Below are 23,574 nucleotides of genomic sequence, written 5' to 3'. Positions count from 1 at the left end.
TTACACGCGGGCAGGATTCACGCAGTCTGGGCCAGCCACGCTTGAAGACAGAGAGTGCGTGTGGAATTACACGTGGGCAGGATTTACGCAGTCCGGGCCAGCCGCGTATGAAGACAGAATGTACGTGTGGATGTACACGCGGGCGGGATTCCCGCAATCCGGACCAGCCACGCTTGAAGACAGAGAACGCGTGTGAATTATCACGCGAAGGAATAGCTCCAGGAATCAGCGTGCGGCGGAACACACGCTATAGAAGGTCCATAAGTAGCTGTAGAAATATGCCAGGATGCAGATCAGAGGTTCAGCTACACAACGCCAATAGATTCGATCAGAAGCAGCGAGTGAAGTTTCTACGCTGCTTAAATACGTATTACCGTAGTTCACGTGACGAAGCAAAAGTCACGTGAAGTTAGCGACGTGCAAAGTGCAAACGTCGTTTTCCTGGTAACGTATCGAATAACCTCCATTTGGAATAGAACGGTCTAGCTGTTCTACGAGCGTAGCGTCCAGCATGCATGACAGTAACATCCGGGTAGTTGCACCACATAATATATAGCAATACATCACAAAAGTCAGTTTACATAGGAACAATTTATCAGCAAAATTAAAAATATAATTATAAGTTTTAGAATACATATATAGTTCGAAGAAGTGGCCGCAACCCAATGATGTAAAGTGCAATCAAAAATAACAAACAAGGAGACAAGAAGGAAATACAAAATACACAAGGTTTGCATTAATATAAAACTCCATTAGGTACAGCGCAACCAGCTGGTTGCTTCTGCCAATTCAAAGACATGAAAATAATTCAAACTGTACCTTTGGTAACACAGATCACAACGTAACACTATTAACGGTCGAAATTACCAGACCATGGAAACAATTATTGCAATATATAAGGAAATAATGAAATATAACATTTGAATCAGAGTTTGTGCCACATCTGGCTGCCCTAAACAGAACAGATTCCAGTTAATTATATAGAAAAGGTAAAAATATCATATTCCATAATCATCATATCAGTAACGGTGCAGATACATTTTAAAGTATCCAAAACCTACCTCTTACGCTTCACATTTGCGGTAATCTCTAAATATGCAGAGAAAAATTTAGATTAGACTCCCATTGTATTTACTAGTCATGCAACACTATACAATATAAACAAGCAGGATCCATTACCAGAGTCCATTGGGTTCAGCGTATTTTACAAAAAATGGTGCATGCCACAACAATAAAATGCAGATAGCCTTCATCCATAGACTACTACCTACTCATCAAGAAAGCTGTGCCGTAATGTAACTCCCCTCTGCGCTCTGTTTTAAACCGCAAGTGCACAAACCATTACCACTATTAAAGCGAAACTCGAACTGTCTGAGTACTTAATTAGAGTTTCTTTGGCTAAGGGATCGTAAATAAAGACGCCTACCTGGCAGGAACAAATAATTCGGACTGCACTATCCTCGAGCGCCAGCGTGCTTCGGCGCACAAGGTTCACTAAAATAGAGTAAAGAAGGACTAAATCTGTAATAGCAAAGGCAGACCATGCGGACAAGCCGCTACGCCAACTTGGGTGGGTGTGAATGTCTCTGGAAGAAGTCCTTTAGGGGCACAATTGAGCGGAATAAGTTATTTTGTATAAACATACATATTCAGTCACGGTTAATGCCAATAATGGCAGCTCCATTGTGCTGCATTAAGAAATCATAAATGGGCAGTTCAACTGCGCCAGCCGCGTTGTCCTAAAAATAAACATAGCAATGTGTTTTTCAAAAAGTAGTTTACATTTATCACTTAAATTAAAGAGTATCATAGTAGATTTTAACATACACAGCATTATAAAAAAACAATCTTTTAAATCTGTTAAACATTTTGTACACAGTACTCATTATTCAACAAGTGTATTACATTGTAGGACTGACCTGGCATAACATATGATATTGAACAATATGAGGAGCATGAAAGTGATGTGTTAACATAGCTAGTATTCAAGGTTGAGTCACAAGAAAACTGCATATTCATGGTCCAAATTTAGACCCATGTAGACTGTCCTGTATTAACATATAAGTCTGGCCTCCAATTGTCTGAGTTTTAGGCATAGCTCTCAACCATTTGTGTCACAAAGGCGGGTGAAAACACCCGATTTTATTTTTGGCGGGTGAGAGGCCCATTGAAATGAATGGGCATGCAGGAGCCTTGGCGGGTGAGTCAGCTGTTTAGAAGGCGGGTGACACCCGCGAAAAGCGTGTGAGTTGAGAGCTATGGTTTTAGGACTAGGTTGGCCCCTCTTTGTGGCAATGTAACATTTGCGAGGCTCACAAATTTAATGCCATCCTTCGAGTCCATTTGGTGACGCATTTGCCAATGACTGGCAAGGGGGTATTTGGCTTCTTGGTTTCCTATTGTTGAAAGGCGCTCCCTTATTCTGATTTTTAACAGTCTAAAGGTACTCCCTATATATTTAAGTCCAAAGACACAAATAATACAATAAACCACAAATTTGGAATTGCAATTTATAAAAGATTCAATCCGATGATCTTCTAACGTATCAAAGTGAACCAATGAAGTTTCCAGTGCATGAATGCACATGGAGCAGCTCCCACATTTATGAAACCCGTTATTTTGAGGCAAATTTAGCTAACACGGTTTATGTGTAGGGTTACTCATAAAAGAGGGACAAAGCTTGTTTTTGAGAAAAAAAAGTTAGAGCTAACGTCAATCCAATTTGAAATGTCTTTATCCAGGTGCAGTAGATGGCAGTGTTTTCTGACAATGTTATACACTTAGGAGCTATCTGAGTTGTATCGCGTGATAAGCCGAATTTTCTGATTAGATAGAGAAGCGGTGCGTAGTTGAGTCACTAGTAAGTCATCTCTCTTCAGTGAGTGAACTTCTTTCTCAACCTTGTTGAGATTATGCTTATTATAGCCCCTTGCTTTAAATCTGGATTTCATACAGGCACTTCCTGACTGAAAAGTCTGCAGTTTCAGTACAGTTCCTCCTGGCACGTATAACTTCACCCTTAGGGATATTCTCAATAACATGTCTCTTATGACAGGTTTTCGCATGAAGAATCGCATTGACTGAGGTGCTTTTATGAAATGTTTTGGTCATGAATCCACTCTCACAGGTAGAAAGGGTCAGATCTAGAAAATCAATATGCTTTTGACTATATATGTTGCAGCAGCCCACGTTAGGCGGGGATGGTTGATATTGACTGGCAGGCGAGAAGCCGTCTGCCCCTTAATGAGTATTGTCACACGTGACTGCACGAGCCCTGAGTCTCTGTGCTGACATCGGCAACATGCAGTATTTGTCAGGTCTGTCTCTCCACCCCTTGCTCTCGGCTGCCATTGAGCTTGGCTTACTGCATGGAAGCGTGAAGGGTAGAACTGCTTCTAGCACCAGCATGGCTGCCGCTGGGAAGGCACGCTCTAGTGCGTTATGTGCTCTGCTGATGCTTCTGGCACATTCTAGACAGGAAGACGTGCTCTAGTACGTCACATGCTCTGCCGCCACTTCCAGCACATTCTAGACAGGAAGGCGCGCTCTAGTGCGTATTATCTGCCCTGCCGCCGCTTCTGGCACATTCTGACTGGAAGTTGTGCGCTGGTGCGACGAGTCCCTAATAGGGTGGCCAACTGTCCCAGATTTTGTGGGATTGTGCCGCAATTAGGGACTCTGTCCCACAGTTTGCAGAGTGGCTCTCTGGGACGCAGGTTGTCCTGACTTACGTCGGGACAACCTGCCTCCAGCACAGCCACTTTTTTGTCTGGGTGGCTCCATGGCCCTGGCTTCTTTTTTGAGCCTGCAGTTCGAGCTACTCATGCTCTGACACCTGTTTTCATTCAAATGCCAATGCTTTGTTCATGGGGTCGTGATGGTCATGTTTGCAGTTAAAAAACGTGATCATCACCTCCCAAGCACAAACCATTTGCAATTAAGCCAGGAATTAAGAGCCATTAAAAAAAATGTAAATTAGAAAGGGGGCGGGCCAAGCGTGAGTGACGTACTGACGTCATCGCCGCCTTGTGGGCAAGTGTCTCGCTATGGACTATGAAAGAGTTGGCAATCCTAGTCCCTCTTTGATCTTCACGTGCTCTGCCGCCGCTTCCCGCGCATTTTAGACGGCAAGGCGTGCTCTAGTGCGTCACGTGCTCTGGCTAGGCGTCCCTCTTTGATGTTCACGGCGCGGCCGAGGCCGTCTTCTGTTTCCATGACACGCCGGGGCGTCCAGTCTCCCGTGTTGAGTCCCTCTTTGATGTTCACGGCGCGGAGGCCGTCTTCTGTTTCCATGACACGCCGGGGCGTCCAGTCTCCCGTGTTGAGTCCCTCTTTGATGTTCACGGCGCGGAGGCCGTCTTCTGTTTCCATGACACCCCGGGGCGTCCAGTCTCCCGTGTTGAGTCCCTCTTTGATGTTCACGGCACGGAGGCCGTCTTCTGTTTCCATGACACGCCGGGCGTCCAGTCTCCCGTGCTGCGGTTACTGCCCCGGGCTCCGTTATTTTCCGCCGCCCCGTGAGCATGGCTGCGGCTCTGGTCCGCCGGGCTCTTCGGGCAGCGCTGCTGGGCCCCGCGTTCTCACATTCCGCCTCCTCCGGGGTGGGCCGGTGGCCGGGGTCCCGGGGGAGGCCCGGGCGGGATGAGGAGCGGGACTGGGAGCAGCAGGAGGAGGAGGGGGGAGGCGACGAGGGCCCCGCCCTGGAGCAAGTGGCGAGGTATTGATATGTGTGAGGCGGATCACACTTCAGCAACTAGAGGGGAGGCTGGAAGCATGCCCGGGGCAGCAGCAGAGAGCAATAGCTCCTGCTCAGAGGGAGGGGATTAAAACAACGCCTTATAACTGCCATTGCCACACTCAGACCCCCCTCCTCCCCCCCCAAGCCCCAACCTCAGCTTACCCCTGCTAGTAACCTCTGCCTGCCCACCCTCCCTTTCTGTTAGTTCCTATCCCTCGGGTAACCTCTGCCTGCCCACCCTCCCTTTCTGTTAGTTCCTATCCCTCGGGTAACCTCTGCCTGCCCACCCTCCCTTTCTGTTAGTTCCTATCCCTCGGGTAACCTCTGCCTGCATTCCTCCCTTTCTGTTAGTTCCTATCCCTCGGCTAACCTCTGCCTGCCCACCCTCCCTTTCTGTTAGTTCCTATCCCTCGGGTAACCTCTGCCTGCCCACCCTCCCTTTCTGTTAGTTCCTATCCCTCGGGTAACCTCTGCCTGCCCACCCTCCCTTTCTGTTAGTTCCTATCCCTCGGGTAACCTCTGCCTGCATTCCTCCCTTTTTGTTAGTTCCTATCCCTCGGCTAACCTCTGCCTGCCCACCCTCCCTTTCTGTTAGTTCCTATCCCTCGGGTAACCTCTGCCTGCCCACCCTCCCTTTCTGTTAGTTCCTATCCCTCGGGTTACCTCTGCCTGCCCACCCTCCCTTTCTGTTAGTTCCTATCCCTCGGGTAACCTCTGCCTGCATTCCTCCCTTTGTTAGTTCCTATCCCTCGGGTAACCTCTGCCTGCCCACCCTCCCTTTCTGTTAGTTCCTATCCCTCGGGTAACCTCTGCCTGCATTCCTCCCTTTCTGTTAGTTCCTATCCCTCGGCTAACCTCTGCCTGCCCACCCTCCCTTTCTGTTAGTTCCTATCCCTCGGGTAACCTCTGCCTGCCCACCCTCCCTTTCTGTTAGTTCCTATCCCTCGGGTAACCTCTGCCTGCCCACCCTCCCTTTCTGTTAGTTCCTATCCCTCGGGTAACCTCTGCCTGCATTCCTCCCTTTTTGTTAGTTCCTATCCCTCGGCTAACCTCTGCCTGCCCACCCTCCCTTTCTGTTAGTTCCTATCCCTCGGGTAACCTCTGCCTGCCCACCCTCCCTTTCTGTTAGTTCCTATCCCTCGGGTTACCTCTGCCTGCCCACCCTCCCTTTCTGTTAGTTCCTATCCCTCGGGTAACCTCTGCCTGCATTCCTCCCTTTGTTAGTTCCTATCCCTCGGGTAACCTCTGCCTGCCCACCCTCCCTTTCTGTTAGTTCCTATCCCTCGGGTAACCTCTGCCTGCATTCCTCCCTTTCTGTTAGTTCCTATCCCTCGGCTAACCTCTGCCTGCCCACCCTCCCTTTCTGTTAGTTCCTATCCCTCGGGTAACCTCTGCCTGCCCACCCTCCCTTTCTGTTAGTTCCTATCCCTCGGGTTACCTCTGCCTGCCCACCCTCCCTTTCTGTTAGTTCCTATCCCTCGGGTAACCTCTGCCTGCATTCCTCCCTTTCTGTTAGTTCCTATCCCTCGGGTAACCTCTGCCTGCATTCCTCCCTTTCTGTTAGTTCCTATCCCTCGGGTAACCTCTGCCTGCCCACCCTCCCTTTCTGTTAGTTCCTATCCCTCGGGTTACCTCTGCCTGCCCACCTTCCTGTTAGTTCCTATCCCTCGGGTAATCTCTGCCTGCCCACCCTCCCTTTCTGTTAGTTCCTATCCCTCGGGTAACCTCTGCCTGCCCACCCTCCCTTTCTGTTAGTTCCTATCCCTCGGGTTACCTCTGCCTGCCCACCCTCCCTTTCTGTTAGTTCCTATCCCTCGGGTTACCTCTGCCTGCCCACCCTCCCTTTCTGTTAGTTCCTATCCCTCGGCTAACCTCTGCCTGCCCACCCTCCCTTTCTGTTAGTTCCTATCCCTCGGGTAACCTCTGCCTGCATTCCTCCCTTTCTGTTAGTTCCTATCCCTCGGGTTACCTCTGCCTGCCCACCCTCCCTTTCTGTTAGTTCCTATCCCTCGGGTAACCTCTGCATGCCCACCCTCCCTTTCTGTTAGTTCCTATCCCTCGGGTAACCTCTGCCTGCATTCCTCCCTTTCTGTTAGTTCCTATCCCTCGGGTTACCTCTGCCTGCCCACCCTCCCTTTCTGTTAGTTCCTATCCCTCGGGTAACCTCTGCATGCCCACCCTCCCTTTCTGTTAGTTCCTATCCCTCGGGTAACCTCTGCCTGCCCACCCTCCCTTTCTGTTAGTTCCTATCCCTCGGGTAACCTCTGCCTGCATTCCTCCCTTTCTGTTAGTTCCTATCCCTCGGGTAACCTCTGCCTGCATTCCTCCCTTTCTGTTAGTTCCTATCCCTCGGGTAACCTCTGCCTGCCCACCCTCCCTTTCTGTTAGTTCCTATCCCTCGGGTAACCTCTGCCTGCCCACCCTCCCTTTCTGTTAGTTCCTATCCCTCGGGTTACCTCTGCCTGCCCACCCTCCCTTTCTGTTAGTTCCTATCCCTCGGGTAACCTCTGCATGCCCACCCTCCCTTTCTGTTAGTTCCTATCCCTCGGGTAACCTCTGCCTGCATTCCTCCCTTTCTGTTAGTTCCTATCCCTCGGGTTACCTCTGCCTGCCCACCCTCCCTTTCTGTTAGTTCCTATCCCTCGGGTAACCTCTGCATGCCCACCCTCCCTTTCTGTTAGTTCCTATCCCTCGGGTAACCTCTGCCTGCCCACCCTCCCTTTCTGTTAGTTCCTATCCCTCGGGTAACCTCTGCCTGCATTCCTCCCTTTCTGTTAGTTCCTATCCCTCGGGTAACCTCTGCCTGCATTCCTCCCTTTCTGTTAGTTCCTATCCCTCGGGTAACCTCTGCCTGCCCACCCTCCCTTTCTGTTAGTTCCTATCCCTCGGGTAACCTCTGCCTGCATTCCTCCCTTTCTGTTAGTTCCTATCCCTCGGGTAACCTCTGCCTGCCCACCCTCCCTTTCTGTTAGTTCCTATCCCTCGGGTAACCTCTGCCTGCATTCCTCCCTTTCTGTTAGTTCCTATCCCTCGGGTAACCTCTGCCTTCATTCCTCCCTTTCTGTTAGTTCCTATCCCTCGGGTAAACTCTGCCTTCATTCCTCCCTTTCTGTTAGTTCCTATCCCTCGGGTAACCTCTGCCTGCCCACCCTCCCTTCCTGTTAGTTCCTATCCCTCGGGTAACCTCTGCCTGCCCACCCTCCCTTCCTGTTAGTTCCTATCCCTCGGGTAACCTCTGTCTGCCCACCCTCCCTTCCTGTTAGTTCCTATCCCTCGGGTAACCTCTGCCTGCATTCCTCCCTTTCTGTTAGTTCCTATCCCTCGGGTTACCTCTGCCTTCATTCCTCCCTTTCTGTTAGTTCCTATCCCTCGGGTTACCTCTGCCTTCATTCCTCCCTTTGTTAGTTCCTATCCCTCGGGTAACCTCTGCCTGCCCACCCTCCCTTTCTGTTAGTTCCTATCCCTCGGGTAACCTCTGCGTACCCACCCTCCCTTTCTGTTAGTTCCTATCCCTCGGGTAACCTCTGCGTGCCCACCCTCCCTTTCTGTTAGTTCCTATCCCTCGGGTAACCTCTGCCTGCCCACCCTCCCTTTCTGTTAGTTCTTATCCCTCGGGTAACCTCTACCTGCATTCCTCCCTTTCTGTTAGTTCCTATCCCTCGGGTAACCTCTGCCTGCATTCCTCCCTTTCTGTTAGTTCCTATCCCTCGGGTAACCTCTGCCTTCATTCCTCCCTTTCTGTTAGTTCCTATCCCTCGGGTAAACTCTGCCTTCATTCCTCCCTTTCTGTTAGTTCCTATCCCTCGGGTAACCTCTGCCTGCCCACCCTCCCTTCCTGTTAGTTCCTATCCCTCGGGTAACCTCTGCCTGCCCACCCTCCCTTCCTGTTAGTTCCTATCCCTCGGGTAACCTCTGCCTGCCCACATTCCCTTCCTGTTAGTTCCTATCCCTCGGGTAACCTCTGCCTGCATTCCTCCCTTTCTGTTAGTTCCTATCCCTCGGGTTACCTCTGCCTTCATTCCTCCCTTTCTGTTAGTTCCTATCCCTCGGGTTACCTCTGCCTTCATTCCTCCCTTTCTGTTAGTTCCTATCCCTCGGGTTACCTCTGCCTGCCCACCCTCCCTTTCTGTTAGTTCCTATCCCTCGGGTAACCTCTGCGTGCCCACCCTCCCTTTCTGTTAGTTCCTATCCCTCGGGTAACCTCTGCGTGCCCACCCTCCCTTTCTGTTAGTTCCTATCCCTCGGGTAACCTCTGCCTGCCCACCCTCCCTTTCTGTTCCTATCCCTCGGGTAACCTCTGCCTGCATTCCTCCCTTTCTGTTAGTTCCTATCCCTCGGGTAACCTCTGCCTGCATTCCTCCCTTTCTGTTAGTTCCTATCCCTCGGGTAACCTCTGCCTGCCCACCCTCCCTTTCTGTTAGTTCCTATCCCTCGGGTAACCTCTGCCTGCATTCCTCCCTTTCTGTTAGTTCCTATCCCTCGGGTAACCTCTGCCTTCATTCCTCCCTTTCTGTTAGTTCCTATCCCTCGGGTAAACTCTGCCTTCATTCCTCCCTTTCTGTTAGTTCCTATCCCTCGGGTAACCTCTGCCTGCCCACCCTCCCTTCCTGTTAGTTCCTATCCCTCGGGTAACCTCTGCCTGCCCACCCTCCCTTCCTGTTAGTTCCTATCCCTCGGGTAACCTCTGCCTGCCCACCCTCCCTTCCTGTTAGTTCCTATCCCTCGGGTAACCTCTGCCTGCATTCCCCCCTTTCTGTTAGTTCCTATCCCTCGGGTTACCTCTGCCTTCATTCCTCCCTTTCTGTTAGTTCCTATCCCTCGGGTTACCTCTGCCTTCATTCCTCCCTTTGTTAGTTCCTATCCCTCGGGTAACCTCTGCCTGCCCACCCTCCCTTTCTGTTAGTTCCTATCCCTCGGGTAACCTCTCCTGCCCACCCTCCCTTTCTGTTGTTCCTATCCCTCGGGTAACCTCTCCTGCCCACCCTCCCTTTCTGTTAGTTCCTATCCCTCGGGTTACCTCTGCCTTCATTCCTCCCTTTCTGTTAGTTCCTATCCCTCGGGTTACCTCTGCCTTCATTCCTCCCTTTCTGTTAGTTCCTATCCCTCGGGTAACCTCTGCCTGCCCACCCTCCCTTCCTGTTAGTTCCTATCCCTCGGGTAACCTCTGCCTGCCCACCCTCCCTTCCTGTTAGTTCCTATCCCTCGGGTAACCTCTGAGTGCCCACCCTCCCTTCCTGTTAGTTCCTATCCCTCGGGTAACCTCTGCCTGCATTCCTCCCTTTCTGTTAGTTCCTATCCCTCGGGTAACCTCTGCCTGCATTCCTCCCTTTCTGTTAGTTCCTATCCCTCGGGTAACCTCTGCCTGCATTCCTCCCTTTCTGTTAGTTCCTATCCCTCGGGTAACCTCTGAGTGCCCACCCTCCCTTCCTGTTAGTTCCTATCCCTCGGGTAACCTCTGCCTGCATTCCTCCCTTTCTGTTAGTTCCTATCCCTCGGGTAACCTCTGCCTGCCCACCCTCCCTTTCTGTTAGTTCCTATCCCTCGGGTAACCTCTGCCTGCATTCCTCCCTTTGTTAGTTCCTATCCCTCGGGTAACCTCTGCCTGCCCACCCTCCCTTTCTGTTAGTTCCTATCCCTCGGGTAACCTCTGCCTGCATTCCTCCCTTTCTGTTAGTTCCTATCCCTCGGGTAACCTCTGCCTGCATTCCTCCCTTTCTGTTAGTTCCTATCCCTCGGGTAACCTCTGCCTGCATTCCTCCCTTTCTGTTAGTTCCTATCCCTCGGGTAACCTCTGAGTGCCCACCCTCCCTTCCTGTTAGTTCCTATCCCTTGGGTAACCTCTGCCTGCATTCCTCCCTTTCTGTTAGTTCCTATCCCTCGGGTAACCTCTGCCTGCCCACCCTCCCTTTCTGTTAGTTCCTATCCCTCGGGTAACCTCTGCCTGCATTCCTCCCTTTGTTAGTTCCTATCCCTCGGGTAACCTCTGCCTGCCCACCCTCCCTTTCTGTTAGTTCCTATCCCTCGGGTAACCTCTGCCTGCATTCCTCCCTTTCTGTTAGTTCCTATCCCTCGGGTAACCTCTGCCTGCATTCCTCCCTTTCTGTTAGTTCCTATCCCTCGGGTAACCTCTGCCTGCATTCCTCCCTTTCTGTTAGTTCCTATCCCTCGGGTAACCTCTGCCTGCCCACCCTCCCTTTCTGTTAGTTCCTATCCCTCGGGTAACCTCTGCCTGCATTCCTCCCTTTGTTAGTTCCTATCCCTCGGGTAACCTCTGCCTGCCCACCCTCCCTTTCTGTTAGTTCCTATCCCTCGGGTAACCTCTGCCTGCATTCCTCCCTTTCTGTTAGTTCCTATCCCTCGGGTAACCTCTGCCTGCATTCCTCCCTTTCTGTTAGTTCCTATCCCTCGGGTAACCTCTGCCTGCATTCCTCCCTTTCTGTTAGTTCCTATCCCTCGGGTAACCTCTGCCTGCCCACCCTCCCTTTCTGTTAGTTCCTATCCCTCGGGTTACCTCTGCGTGCCCACCCTCCCTTTCTGTTAGTTCCTATCCCTCGGGTAACCTCTGCCTGCATTCCTCCCTTTCTGTTAGTTCCTATCCCTCGGGTAACCTCTGCCTGCATTCCTCCCTTTCTGTTAGTTCCTATCCATCGGGTAACCTCTGCCTGCCCACCATCCCTTTCTGTTAGTTTCTATCCCTCGGGTTACCTCTGCCTGCCCACCCTCCCTTTCTGTTAGTTCCTATCCCTCGGGTAACCTCTGCCTGCCCACCCTCCCTTTCTGTTAGTTCCTATCCCTCGGGTTACCTCTGCGTGCCCACCCTCCCTTTCTGTTAGTTCCTATCCCTCGGGTTACCTCTGCGTGCCCACCCTCCCTTTCTGTTAGTTCCTATCCCTCGGGTAACCTCTGCATGCCCACCCTCCCTTTCTGTTAGTTCCTATCCCTCGGCTAACCTCTGCATGCCCACCCTCCCTTTCTGTTTCTATTCCTTAGTAGGGTGACCAGATTTAAAAACTAAAAAAAACCGGGACAGGGCAACTAACATAAGTAGGATTAACTATTGAAAGTGGCTGTCAAGGCAGTAGCGTTTGGAGGAGAAGGGGTTTTACTATTCAAATAAACACATAATTAATTCATCACAAACCACTTCTTCTGTGTGACATTGTGCATTCATGCCTGTCGGCTATAAAGGCTGACTACCAAAAACCGTGACCACTGCAGTTTCCAATGGAAACATAATTTTGAGAAAGGGGGACAGAGCACCAAAACCCGGGTTAGTCCTGGCAAAACTGGGACGTCTGGTCATCTTACCCATGGGTTACCTGGTTGCGCACTCGCCCCTTTCTGTTTGTTTCTATCCCTCGGATAACCTGTGTGTGCCCTCCTACCTTTATGTTCGTTTCTACCCCTTGGGTAATCTATGCATACCCGCCTCCCTTTCTGTTCATTTCTAGCCCTCGGTGTAACTTTTTTTTTTTTGTTGCACAGAAGTTCTATTTATGAATCGAATTGAAATAATTGACACAGTATTCAGATAAACAGATTACACTTCTATTAAATTCGAATGCAACAATTTGACAAATAACCAACACGCTAGTCATTTCAGTTTTCAAAGCAAGTTAGTCTTTTTTTTTAACACACTTCTGTATCTTGTACATTTAATTCACCCTGAGCGTGCATGCAGCATGGATTGTACAGTCAATTTATAAGCCCCTGGAACTTGTATTGTGTTGGATGTCATTTTTACATTCTGGTTTTACCCCTCGTATTCCCCTCAGCTATCCTCTCTTGTCTTCTTCAAGCCCTTGCACACACCTACTTGTGCCATAACCTTGGGAGGGGGTCCTTAATCCCGCTTTCTCCCCTCGTCCCTTCCCCTCTGCTTGATCATGCTGACCGGAAAAGCAAAAGAACATCTGTTTTGTATATTGCTGTCGACACACATCCACCGTACCACACCTCTACATGCAGCACACTGTGAAACCTGACACAGTAGCACTTCTAAGCTCCAACCTAGTGGGAAGCTTTTTCAGAAACTTGATAGTGCCATACACAATTGCATATAAGTGATAGGGTTTCCAATTGTGTTCAGTGTGTGCATTGAGGTGTTCGTAAGCGTACGCAGCACTTACCTTTTCTTTTTCTGTTCTTTGGTATTTAGGTTGTTGAAGCGTCAACAGAAGACCATTTTGTTCCAGAAAATGAAGCGAAAGATGGAACCACGTGTTCCCATTAAGAGAAGCCTCACCTGGGCAGCAATGGAGCAGATCAGGTGAGAGTTGCCAGTCTAGATATGATGGGTAGAGTAAGAACATAAGCCTTTTGCTACTTTTTTGTTTGTTTTGTTTACTGTGAGAAACCAAAAGGTGTCTCCCTCTGCTAGTCCTCAGGAACTTGTCATCAGGTGACCAGGACACAGTCATCGCTTTTGGATCCAGGATGGACCTGTGTGGGAGGATCACCTACCTGGGTGAGGGGTCTTTCAGGAGTAGGGGTGAGATAGGCGATGGTGAGACGCGGTAATCCCCCCTTTTTTGTTAATCTACCCCATGCTATTTTTTAGGATTTTTTTTTTGAAAGATGCGTGCTGAAGTCCAAATCCCACAGGGGAAGATTGCATTGTGTTTCAAGTATGCCAGCGACCCTGCCGGGATAATGGCAGAGTTGGGGAGGCGAAGTCAAGCCTGTGGTACTAATCCTGACAAGAAAATCGGAAAACGCCAAACGAGAAAGCAGCTCACACCACCGGTGAGTTGGCAAGCGACCTGGGAGACCGGTGTGTGCTAAAGTGAATGAAGTAGCAAAATCATATCGCAATTGAAGGCTGCATGCGTGTGGATGAAACGCAAGAAAGGCAGACCTGTACAGACTTTAAAGTGAAATACAGCTGCAAGATAAGCAATACCAAGTAACAGAGTGGTCCAATGAAAGGAAGTAGCCCATTTGAAAGTCTCAGTTAAAGGTGCATTGTTTTAGGCTAAAGGGCGAACAAACAGCAAGAGTGAAAGTAAATTGTGAATGTTGAATCAAAGTGGTCCGGCGGTGGTCAATAAAGAAAGCCACGCACATTCGAAAGACTTCGACATCCAAAAGTGGTCTGAGCCTGATTGAGGGAGACCTGATATATATTAAACTTGGGGAAGCGAGCCCCCTTGCAACTTTGTGTGTACTGTATCATGAGAGGTCTGAGCCTGGCAGAGGAGGACCTTTTTGTGAACGTATTTTGAAAGCCAGAGAAAGGAACTTTAAACGTGGAAGGCCAGGTGGTCTTGGTTGTGTACTGTATTGGGAGCTGAGCCAGAGTGTCATCCTGCCTACAAGGATCGCCTTACCTGGTGAGGCCTAACGTTGGGAGGAGAGCTGGTTCAGCCACACTATCATTTGAACACTGACTTTGCCATTTGCATACATTTTCTCGTTTTTACACTTTTTGTACAAGAGATAGGACAGGCATTAGGTTTTTGTTAGTATAGGCCATTTTGATTTGAGACTCCACTAGGGCTGTTTTGTTTATCGTTTGATGGTGAGACTACTCCCATCTTAGTTATAGGGCAGAATAGGAGTTTCTCCAACCCCAACATTATCAATAATGGTTTTACAAATTGTATCCATTGTGTCAATACCTGTGATACCATGCCTTCCCTACATTAAGCATTACACGACATGCAGCTATCGCTTCTTCTTTACCACAAGTGACCAGGTTTTTTTGCAGATCTTTGACTTGACATTCACATTATTTTTGGTGTTCCTTTAACACTGCCTTAGCGAGACATTAGATGGCGAGATTGCTCATGGAGTTTAGCATTTTCGTTAGACCTCTGTGCAGCCTGTGGTCATAGGGCAAGGCCATATTAGTGCTTCATCAATTGAGCACCTTTTCACTTTCCTTTGCTTAACTCCACATTTCTGGTAAGAAGATGGTTTGCCGTGCGCTGAATAAGCATCATGACCATTGCTGTATATAGATTTATTTAAATGCAATGTTGGGAGCTAAAAGTATATTATAGTTATTCTTTTATAACGGCTTATTACCAGAGATTGGTTTCTAAGCTCGGGATTAGAGTAACTTCTATTTGCTTTCTTGTGAAGCTAAGTTTGTGGCTACAAGCAGGAACTAAGTGTCCCACAGTAATTTTGTTCACAGAAATATGGCCTGGGGCTTGAATAGATGAAATATAAAGGGGTCGACTCTGTGGGAGGAGGGGGAATTTTTCTGCCCCACCCATTGTCAGAATGCAGACATCAATCATATTCTCTGGGGAGAGATGGTCTTTTTGTACCAGCCTGTGGCAGTAGTCAGGTTGTTGATTACCCAGTCATTGCATGGGTCACATTTGTGCATTATATTGATCTACCAATCACTGGACTTAAACGACCATGCATTGCCTTATTACGAGGTGCAGATTGTCTGACCGTTTCTGAAAGTCTTGTGAGATGCTGTCATTCAGGAAAGGAACACGCCATTGTTTTACAGCATATTCCGATATCTGCCCTAACCATAATGCTCACCATTGTGATTTTAGGATATTTGGTGTATCCATGGTGTGACAGATGGCCTCAATGAAGCACAAAGTCTTGCTCCCATTTAGCACACAATAAAGCTATCGTTACTTTTTAAAAGTTTTGTTAGGATTGCAGAACAGACAGGCATTGATTGTGACGCAAGGCATACCAGCTGGAAAAGGCATTTGGGAAGGTGGTGCTAGGGCTGTACCTCTCCACTCCCCTGTGAGTCCCGCCCTAGCCCAGGCGTCCGTAGCCTTATTTAGTTTCTACAGATTGGTAACCCCCCCCTCGCTCCCCCCCTACTGTCTGTCTGCAAGATTGCTCTACAGGGGTGTCCCTGAGAGGTTGGCTATCTGTCTCCCTCAGGGACATCTACCTATTGCTACACTACCACAGATGTTAGTTCTAGAGGGGTGGTACATGTGTGCCTCCTGATCTTATCCCCCCCCTTTGCTTCACTACTGTACTCCTCCCCCTACACTCCTCTGCCCTACCAAGTCTGTCTACATGCACTTAACCACAACTCTCTACCTTCTCCACGCTACTGCGAGTCTTCCTGCTCTACTGCTATCACAAAAATTCATGTAACTCGAGAATATGGAGCCCTGCTCACCCCTTCTCTATTCATGAAACCGGAAGTGGGTGCAAGTGGTCTGTGGTGAACCCTTGGCTTGGTCCTTGAGAGCAGTGAAAAAGCCAATACTGCGGGTGACTGTTTCACAACTTCTCTCTGCGTGCTGTCCATTTAAGGACTGGGGACCGGAGCACTGAGCAATGAGGAAGTTGCTGCCTGCAACTATAACACCCCACTTCTGGCGCAGAGCATGCGCGGAAGTGGGTGCAAGTGGTCAGAGGGGCAGAGGACCTTGTTGCTGTGGACTGGGCCCTGGAATTGTTTGGCTGCATCGTTGGAATGCCGGTACGGTGACCTTGCTGTTGCACTCTGAAGAGTTCCTTAACCTAGCATAAAGGCACCAGCCTATCTTAATGTATTGAGTGGGGGTGCAACCCTCTCGAGTGGCATTTGGAAGGACAGAGCTAGCCATCTGGGGCCGTTAGGTTTTGTAAGCCTGCAGTGGTTCCGATTGTGGATCCCATGGAGCTGTCTAACATGGCCGCTAATGTGCAGATCTTGGAAGATTCTGATACAGACTTTGTAACCTCCATTGTCAATAATGGTTCACTCATGAAACTTTGTCAGGTGGTTAAAAGAAATGCAATGGCACTGGATGACTTTGAGCTGGACGACATCTTGTCTTCCAACCTTTCCCCATCGCCCAGCCTGGGAGTCTTTATGACCTCGTCTGAATCAGCTCCTGGTGAGAGTGACTCTGAGGAGAGCCCTGTGGAGGGCAACCAGGTTGAAGCCAACCATTGTCCTCTGCTGAGAAGAGCCTACTGGGTTTGCTGGAAGCCAAAATCCAGGTATTGCTTAAACTGTGTTCGAAAATGGCTTAGGAGCAGCAGTCTTTAAAGGAGGGAGTGCTTGACCTAACTAACATGTTAAGGAGCGCAAGGTGTATGCACGTACAGGAAGGTGATCAATTAACAGCTCCTAGCACCACCAGAGCCACATCTTCACTTAGGCAGGTGGATAATCTTGAAGATGGGGCCTATGTGGTGGCAGACTCTGGCAGCGGGGCATTGGAGGCTATTTGTGATAAACTTGCCCTCATAAACGCTCCCAATCCCCCCCCCCCCTCATAAAATTCGAGTACTTAGTATGAATGTAACGCAGAAAGGGGCCCCAGCTGGAAAATCAGAAGTCTAAGCAGGCCAAGACTGGCCCTGTTAAACAGCGATGGTTGACTAAGGGGCTGGGGGCTATGTGTCTAAAACCCTAGAGGATGGGAAAACGGGCAGGTATGCCTTTGAGGCCCTATTGACGGCTGGGTAGTTGGATCTCTTGCCAAGCCTCATTCCCCAAGCAACTCCGGTGGGGTCTCCATCCCATATTCTTGATCTGAAAATGATGGGCAAGCAGCTGAGGGTTCGACCAATGGCGGACAGTCGGCTCAGTTTGGTACAGGGTTGGGTAATGGCCCAGGTAAAATCGGCCAATTTGGAATCTACGCAATCAGTGGGCAGGATAGTGCCCCCAGAAAGGCTTTGCCAGTTATCCCTGCTTCTTTGGCCTTTGTCAGTTCGAAAGCTCAAATCACCAGGGACTCAACTACCATTTCCCAACAGCATTCTCAAGTTTTGAACACTGACAAACCGGTCTCTGGCTTGACAGGGTAGAACAATTAAGGCCCAAGACTTTGGGTTTGGGGGTGAGAAATTGTATCTAGCGTGGTTGACTTGCTGCATATCAAGTTGGTGGAAACAAATACTACTGCGCACAGCCCTTTCCTCAACCGAACTTGGCTTCTTGAGCTACTTACGAGACTGGATCTTGGAATCATTTCCTCAAAGGAATTTGTTAAGGCTCCCAAAGACAACCCCGGAGCTGTCAAGACAGAGTGGGCGATGGGCTAAAGTCCCACTGCTCTTGCAGTGAAAGAAGCGGACGTGACTCCACTCCTTACCTGGAACACTAGGCAAGGGTTTTCTAGGCAATTTACAAATAATGGATATCTTGAAGAGTGTTATGTGCTTCAGTTTACAGGAGATCTGGCTGTGTGCTGTATTTGAACTGGATGGGTATTCTTTAATTTATCTTCTGTCTGGACCACTTATGGGAGGTCAACCAAAAGGTGGCTTTTGCATTGGTGCCAGAGTAACGACTAACCTTACTGGGTACTGTTCTAGCAAGGCCCATCCTAACTTTTTGGCAGCTCATATAAAGAATCTGTAAGTCGGTAATGAGTCTATTTTGCTGGCGACCCTTTACGACACCCCCTGGGGGTGCGTTGAGTGCAAAAATAATTGACACTGTTGTGGAGACTTTTAGAGATTGATTGACACACTTTCCTATCTTAACTGGTCATTTTAATGTGTGTCACTAAACCACATAGTAGGGAGGGGTCAGATACAAAAGGAGAGCTGAGTGTTAGGGCCAGAGTAGTTGTGAGCACTTGTCTAGTTTGAACTCTGGGCCCCCTATGTTTGAAAGAGGGGCTGGACAAAATGACTTGGTTGAATGGCGCTTACAGCAGCCGAATAGATTTCATCTTTACGAATGATCGCTGGGTATTGCCCAGCGCTGGATGGAGACTAGATTCTCCATGATAAGCGACCATGTGATGCTTGTGCTGAGTTGCCAAATGGCCCGGCGCAGGTCTAGAGAAAGATTGGTTTGTAGCCCCATTCTGAATTCTCAGGGAAATAGACTGTGTTGGTCAGCAGAAACTATTGCAAAGTTCAATCTCTCCTTGAGAAATAGTGGCCTTAACAATGCCGAAATTTGATCATACTGTAATAGATTTAGGAAATCTGCATGCCCTTTTTGCCCCCCCGGAGCGTAGGTGTATTCTCAAACAGAATGGTCCTCTAAATAAGGTTTGCCGTTTTGACATGGTAATTGCCAGGAAGAAACGAGAGCTGAATGCAGTCTCTCATAGGTTAAGGAGAAATGATCATCTCTTGGCGTGCGATAAACGAAAACAGTTAGCTGGGCTCAGGGTTGGGTATAAGAACTGGCTCTTGGGCCATAGGTTTTCTATGAATGATACCGGGTGCAGATATTTGAATAGATTGATAATGATTCAATGAAATTCTGACATTGACTTTGTGGACATGAGCCAAATTCGTTGACGCAAGAGATTGTGGGTGTATCAGAGGATCAATGGGCTGCTTTTATTGATGGTGTTTTTGAAGGTGGGGAAATTGGTGGCAGTGTATGTGATTTTAAATCTATGGCCAATTCATTGTTGAGCACCCATATTAAGGAGGCAGATTTGGAGGCCTGTATAATTAAATCCGAGCCTTCAAATGCGGTTGGCCCTGATGGCCTATCCAACTTGGTGCAGAAGGTCGACGCTCAATTGTGGGCTCATATTTTGCATCTTATTCAGCAGATTTGAGAAACTGGATGTATTCCAAGATCATGGAAAGCATCAATTCTAATTCCCGTTTTTGAGAAAGGACCCTGTGACCTGCCCTCTAATGAGATTGTTAGCAATGCTTGACTGCAGCTCGAAGATTTTTGCCAACTTTTTATTGGGGCTGCTGTCGGCTTCGGTGGAAGAGAAGGACCTTGTTAGCAATGCTTGACTGCAGCTCGAAGATTTTTGCCAACTTTTTATTGGGGCTGCTGTCAGCTTCGGTGGAAGAGAAGGGCCTGATAAACTATCAACAAACTGGATTCAGGAAGGGGTGCACAACCACTCATTCGATCTGGACACTCCTGACCCTAATCTCTGGCACTCGGTGTTATCCTGGGAGTCATTGTACTTGGGTTTCGTTGATTACTCGGCTGCGTTTGACAGCGTGCTGAGAGCAAAACTCCTGGCAGTGCTTGAATCCTGGGATAATAGACCCTTCACTGCTTTATTTCATTAAGGGTCTTTATAGTGAGACTGAGGTTAAAGTCGGACTGTCCGGGGAGGGATCATTCTGTGCCCTTCCCCCACCAAGCGTGGGTGCTCTTTAGCCCCCTTGCTTTTTAATCTTGCGTTTGAGCCCGGTTCGGAACTTACCTCCATTGTATGGCAGAGTTTCTTCCTTGGCCAATCCTATGTGGATGATGGATCTCATCCTGGATCGAACCCAGATTGGCCTTCAGCGCTCCCTCTATGCACTCCATACTTTTTCGAGTGCACTGGGCCTTAGCCCAAATACTTCCAAGACTATGGTTATGGTTTTTGTTATGGGGGCGGTGGTCAAGCTGGAGCATATTTTGGAATACAAATATTTGGGTTTCGGGTCAAACTTATTTGCCCATCTGGCTGACATAGCTCATAGGGTTTGGTATAAGTGGCTTACTCTTAGAAAAACGATAGATGGGCAGGGGGTAGATGTATGCTATCATTTTTGCTTCAATGCAAGACCTCTATTGCACCAACAATGATATATGCACTGGAGGTCTCCCCCCCCCTTCCCGCCCCCCCCCCCCCCCCCGAGAGCGGTGATCTCTCTGGGTAAGCATGAGGGGAAGATGCTGCAGTTGTTGCCTTGTGTTCGGTGGAGGCGGTTGGGTTCGAGCTCAGCCTCCCATCTTTAACCTCTCTTTGGTCACTGGCGGTTTGCACATTTTGGGCAAAGATATAGTATGACCTAGTGGGGAAAGGACTCTTTATTGGGCAATTCGTGAGAACTTGAGAGATTGGGGTGTCCCCAGTGCCTGTATCTTGGCTTGATATTAATCTTGCAAAGAATGCAGCAAAACCCCACTCCTTTCATGCGGATCGGGCACCGACCCATTTAGCGACACTCCAGAAATGTGACCAATACTCCCAGCTTTTTGTACTTTTCCTAAGTCATACTTATTAATGTGTCTCAGCACTTACAAGATTGATGCTCACTGCGGATGCAGACCCTCCCGGTCCTAGATATTACTGGGGCCTGGTTGGGCATCCCTGATGAGAACAGAATCTGAAGATTTTGCCTTAAAGATGTGGAATCTGCCCAACATGTTCTGATCCAATGTGAAGCACTAGACACTTTCCATATGAGAACATATAGTAAATTTGGCCTGTAGTCATCTGACCAATTCTGGAGTAGTATTTTTGGGGCAGAGTCACTGGTCATAGTGGTGGTGGTGGCTTATTATGCATGGAAATCGGTTGCCAATAGACTAACCCTACCATCAGTGATGTGTTAATGAAATACAAAATGTGCTGTTGTACAGTTACATTTTTTTATCTGTTTTAAGAGTTTGATGAAAGGACTTTTAAGTGATTGTTCCTAATGAACATTTTTGTATATTGATTTTTTTTCTTAGTCTAACCAAATGCACTATTGATCAGAAACCCACTTTTGCACCCTCACTACTTCACTCTTTGCTCCTTCTCACACTAATGAATATCTCCCGTTCTATGTTCATTCTTTCTCTCAAACACTCACCCACTTCTGTACTACAGAGCACTGATGCCACACTCTCTCAAATACATCACCTGCTCAAAATGTGCCTCTCCAACTCTGCCCTGCTACCCTTCCTCACCCGTGCAACCCTACTTTGCCTCTGCTGCTGTCCGCTTTTATAGTGCAGGACGCTGTATGCAGGGACTGTCTTGCCCATAAATTGGTTGCAGTGCTTGGCTGATTCTCTGCTCCAATCAATGCCTGTCTATTACCCCGGGAGGAGGCTACACAGCTGGTAGGCTCTCTAAAACGTTCTAAGCCTCTCCGCCTTTTCCAGAGCAGTTTTTTACAAGCCGTTTGGAGTTAATCTGCCACGATGTAGGTTGGAAGTTCATTTTTCTGCTTGGAGGGTGAATGGTCTGGTCTGCTTTTCTATGTTGGATGCGGTTTGGTGGTGTTGCCTTTACAGTCTGCTGGCATTGCTGTATTTCGTGACTTTAGGATGTTTTCTCCAGTCTGGGGTTTCCTTGCTGTTGCATTGTGGGAGATATAGTTCTGAAAAGACAAAAAGAGAACTCTGGCAAGCGACTGTATCCAGAGACATTGAGAGCATAGGAGTGGCACAGGGGGGATTTTTGGTTGACCAGTGACCCCACAATTCCCGCTTTGCACACCTGGGCAGGGCTTGTTTTGAGTTTAGTTTTAGAAAGCCTCCTGCTTCAGGCTGAGAAAGCCCCCCCCCCACCCCCTATGCGCCCCCTTCCAAACACTTGCACTCCACTTTGACATGGTCAAGACTCTGACCCTGTTATATTGGTAATTGGAAAGCTCCTTCCTACATTTTGTGTGTGTAGAGAAATACAAAATATATAGCCCCTTACATGAGTTAGTCATGCTAGTTCTCGGAGGCTGGAATCCGGTATTCTGTCAAGATATGCCACCAGCCTTGATATTTACTTTTTACTTTATTTCACCCACCTATGAGAATTTCAAATCTTTAAGCTTCTCTTCTCGTTTTGGAATGCATGGTGGATTCCATGGTTTACATCACGGATTGTCAGGAGGTTATTCACTAATATAAAATCTTTTTTTTCCACTTCTCCTAGGCAGTTAAATCACGAATCCCCAGAAGAGTGGACTGTTGCCCGTCTAGCTGAAGGATTTAATGTTGATCCTGATGTGATCAGAAGGGTTTTGCGAAGCAGGTTTTCTCCACCATTGGCAGTGAAATTGAATCAAGATAGAAAGGTTGCCATGATGACTGAAAACCGAACAATTTCAGGTGGCTCCACAAAAGACACAAGGCATTTAAATTCTCTTCCTGGAAAACAATCCCTGGGGACAGTGCAAGGAATTCAGCAGAAAAGACTGCCTGGCAGATATAACCACAAGGATGGTTTTCACCCAGCGTTATTGCAACTCCCCGCCAGCTCGTCCTCTGTGGTGCTGAGGGGAAGCCTTACACCAGAGATTTCAAGTCGGCCAAAGGAAAGCATAGTCAACAAACAGTCACACTGGTTGAAGTCCGGTTCAGCGGCTGTAGTTCCAGCACTTGCTCAAAGCAACATCACTGATACTGAGGCTAAAGACCATTTGCCCCATTCCCAAGAGCAGGACATTGAAGAGTGGGATGGCGAAGTCCTCAGTGAGCAGGAACTGGAAAGACTTGCAGAAAGTGGTGACAGATCCAACATGAAAATCGTGCAGAGAGGACGAGAGTTTTTTGATTGCGATGGGAATTTTTTGTATAGAGTTTGACTCATATAGGACAAGAAAACCTAATATAAGCGCTGTAATTCATATGGAAGATAATACACTTTTTTTCAAGGTGATTTGTTGTGTTCTATATTTTTGTCATTCAGTGGCAAGTAAATTTAAAAGATCTATGTATATGAAACATATCGACTCTCCCTGGATAGCTACATAATGCAACAATCCTCCAAAATTGAACCACATAACTGAACATATATTATTTGTTCAACATTTTGTCTTGTTAAAATCAAATAAGAATGGTGTATTTAATATGAACAGTATGAAATACTAAAAGCACATGCAAACGCTGCGATATCAAAATAATTATAAAAACATATGATGCCAGTGGTTCTGCAGTTGTACCACAGCGCTACTCTAAAAGTAAAACCACTTGTGGTGGCCCAGAAGGTCTCGTCTGACACAATGTTTTAAGTGCTTTTTTTGAAATAATAATAAATGCCTTTTTTTTCCCCCCCTACACTATAGGGAAATTCCCTTCCTAACTAAATTAAACAAAGGAGCTCGCTCTCATAAGAAAACCAAAAATGCCCCCAGTCTGGGCCTAAAACTACCTGACCCTAGCTCTTACAATACTAACTAAAATGGGCCCAAAATTAATCTCTCTTCTGGTGGCCTCTCCATTGTTTTTTTGTCTTTGCTCTTTTCCAGGGTTTTCT

The 23,574-nt window shown here is 48.2% G+C and overlaps 1 protein-coding gene across 1 annotated transcript; it reads left to right on the top strand.

The window, feature by feature from the left end:
- The first annotated feature begins 4,366 nt into the window (after positions 1 to 4,366).
- NGRN (neugrin, neurite outgrowth associated) lies at positions 4,367 to 22,977 on the top strand. Its single transcript, XM_069625208.1, has 3 exons — positions 4,367 to 4,717; positions 12,897 to 13,007; positions 22,252 to 22,977. Exons 1-3 carry the CDS (start codon positions 4,524 to 4,526, stop codon positions 22,901 to 22,903), a joined length of 957 nt encoding a protein of 318 aa, XP_069481309.1. The 5' UTR covers positions 4,367 to 4,523; the 3' UTR covers positions 22,904 to 22,977.
- Positions 22,978 to 23,574: the final 597 nt, after the last annotated feature.

This window comes from Ambystoma mexicanum, chromosome 11 (assembly GCF_040938575.1).
Source record: "Ambystoma mexicanum isolate Mex_15411 chromosome 11, UKY_AmexF1_1, whole genome shotgun sequence".
NCBI classification, from domain to species: Eukaryota; Metazoa; Chordata; class Amphibia; order Caudata; family Ambystomatidae; genus Ambystoma; species Ambystoma mexicanum.
The sequence above is the reverse complement of the archived record's forward strand: the minus strand, read 5'-3'. Positions and strand labels throughout refer to the sequence as shown.

What these genes read in the sequence shown, in the direction of transcription:
- NGRN (XM_069625208.1), top strand. Translation starts at nt 4,524, where the DNA reads ATGGCTGCGGCTCTGGTCCGCCGGGCTCTTCGGGCAGCGCTGCTGGGC. An exon ending in GCCCTGGAGCAAGTGGCGAG is followed by an intron (nt 4,718 to 12,896) that starts GTATTGATATGT and finishes TTTGGTATTTAG; the next exon opens with GTTGTTGAAGCGTCAACAGA. An exon ending in GCAGCAATGGAGCAGATCAG is followed by an intron (nt 13,008 to 22,251) that starts GTGAGAGTTGCC and finishes CACTTCTCCTAG; the next exon opens with GCAGTTAAATCACGAATCCC.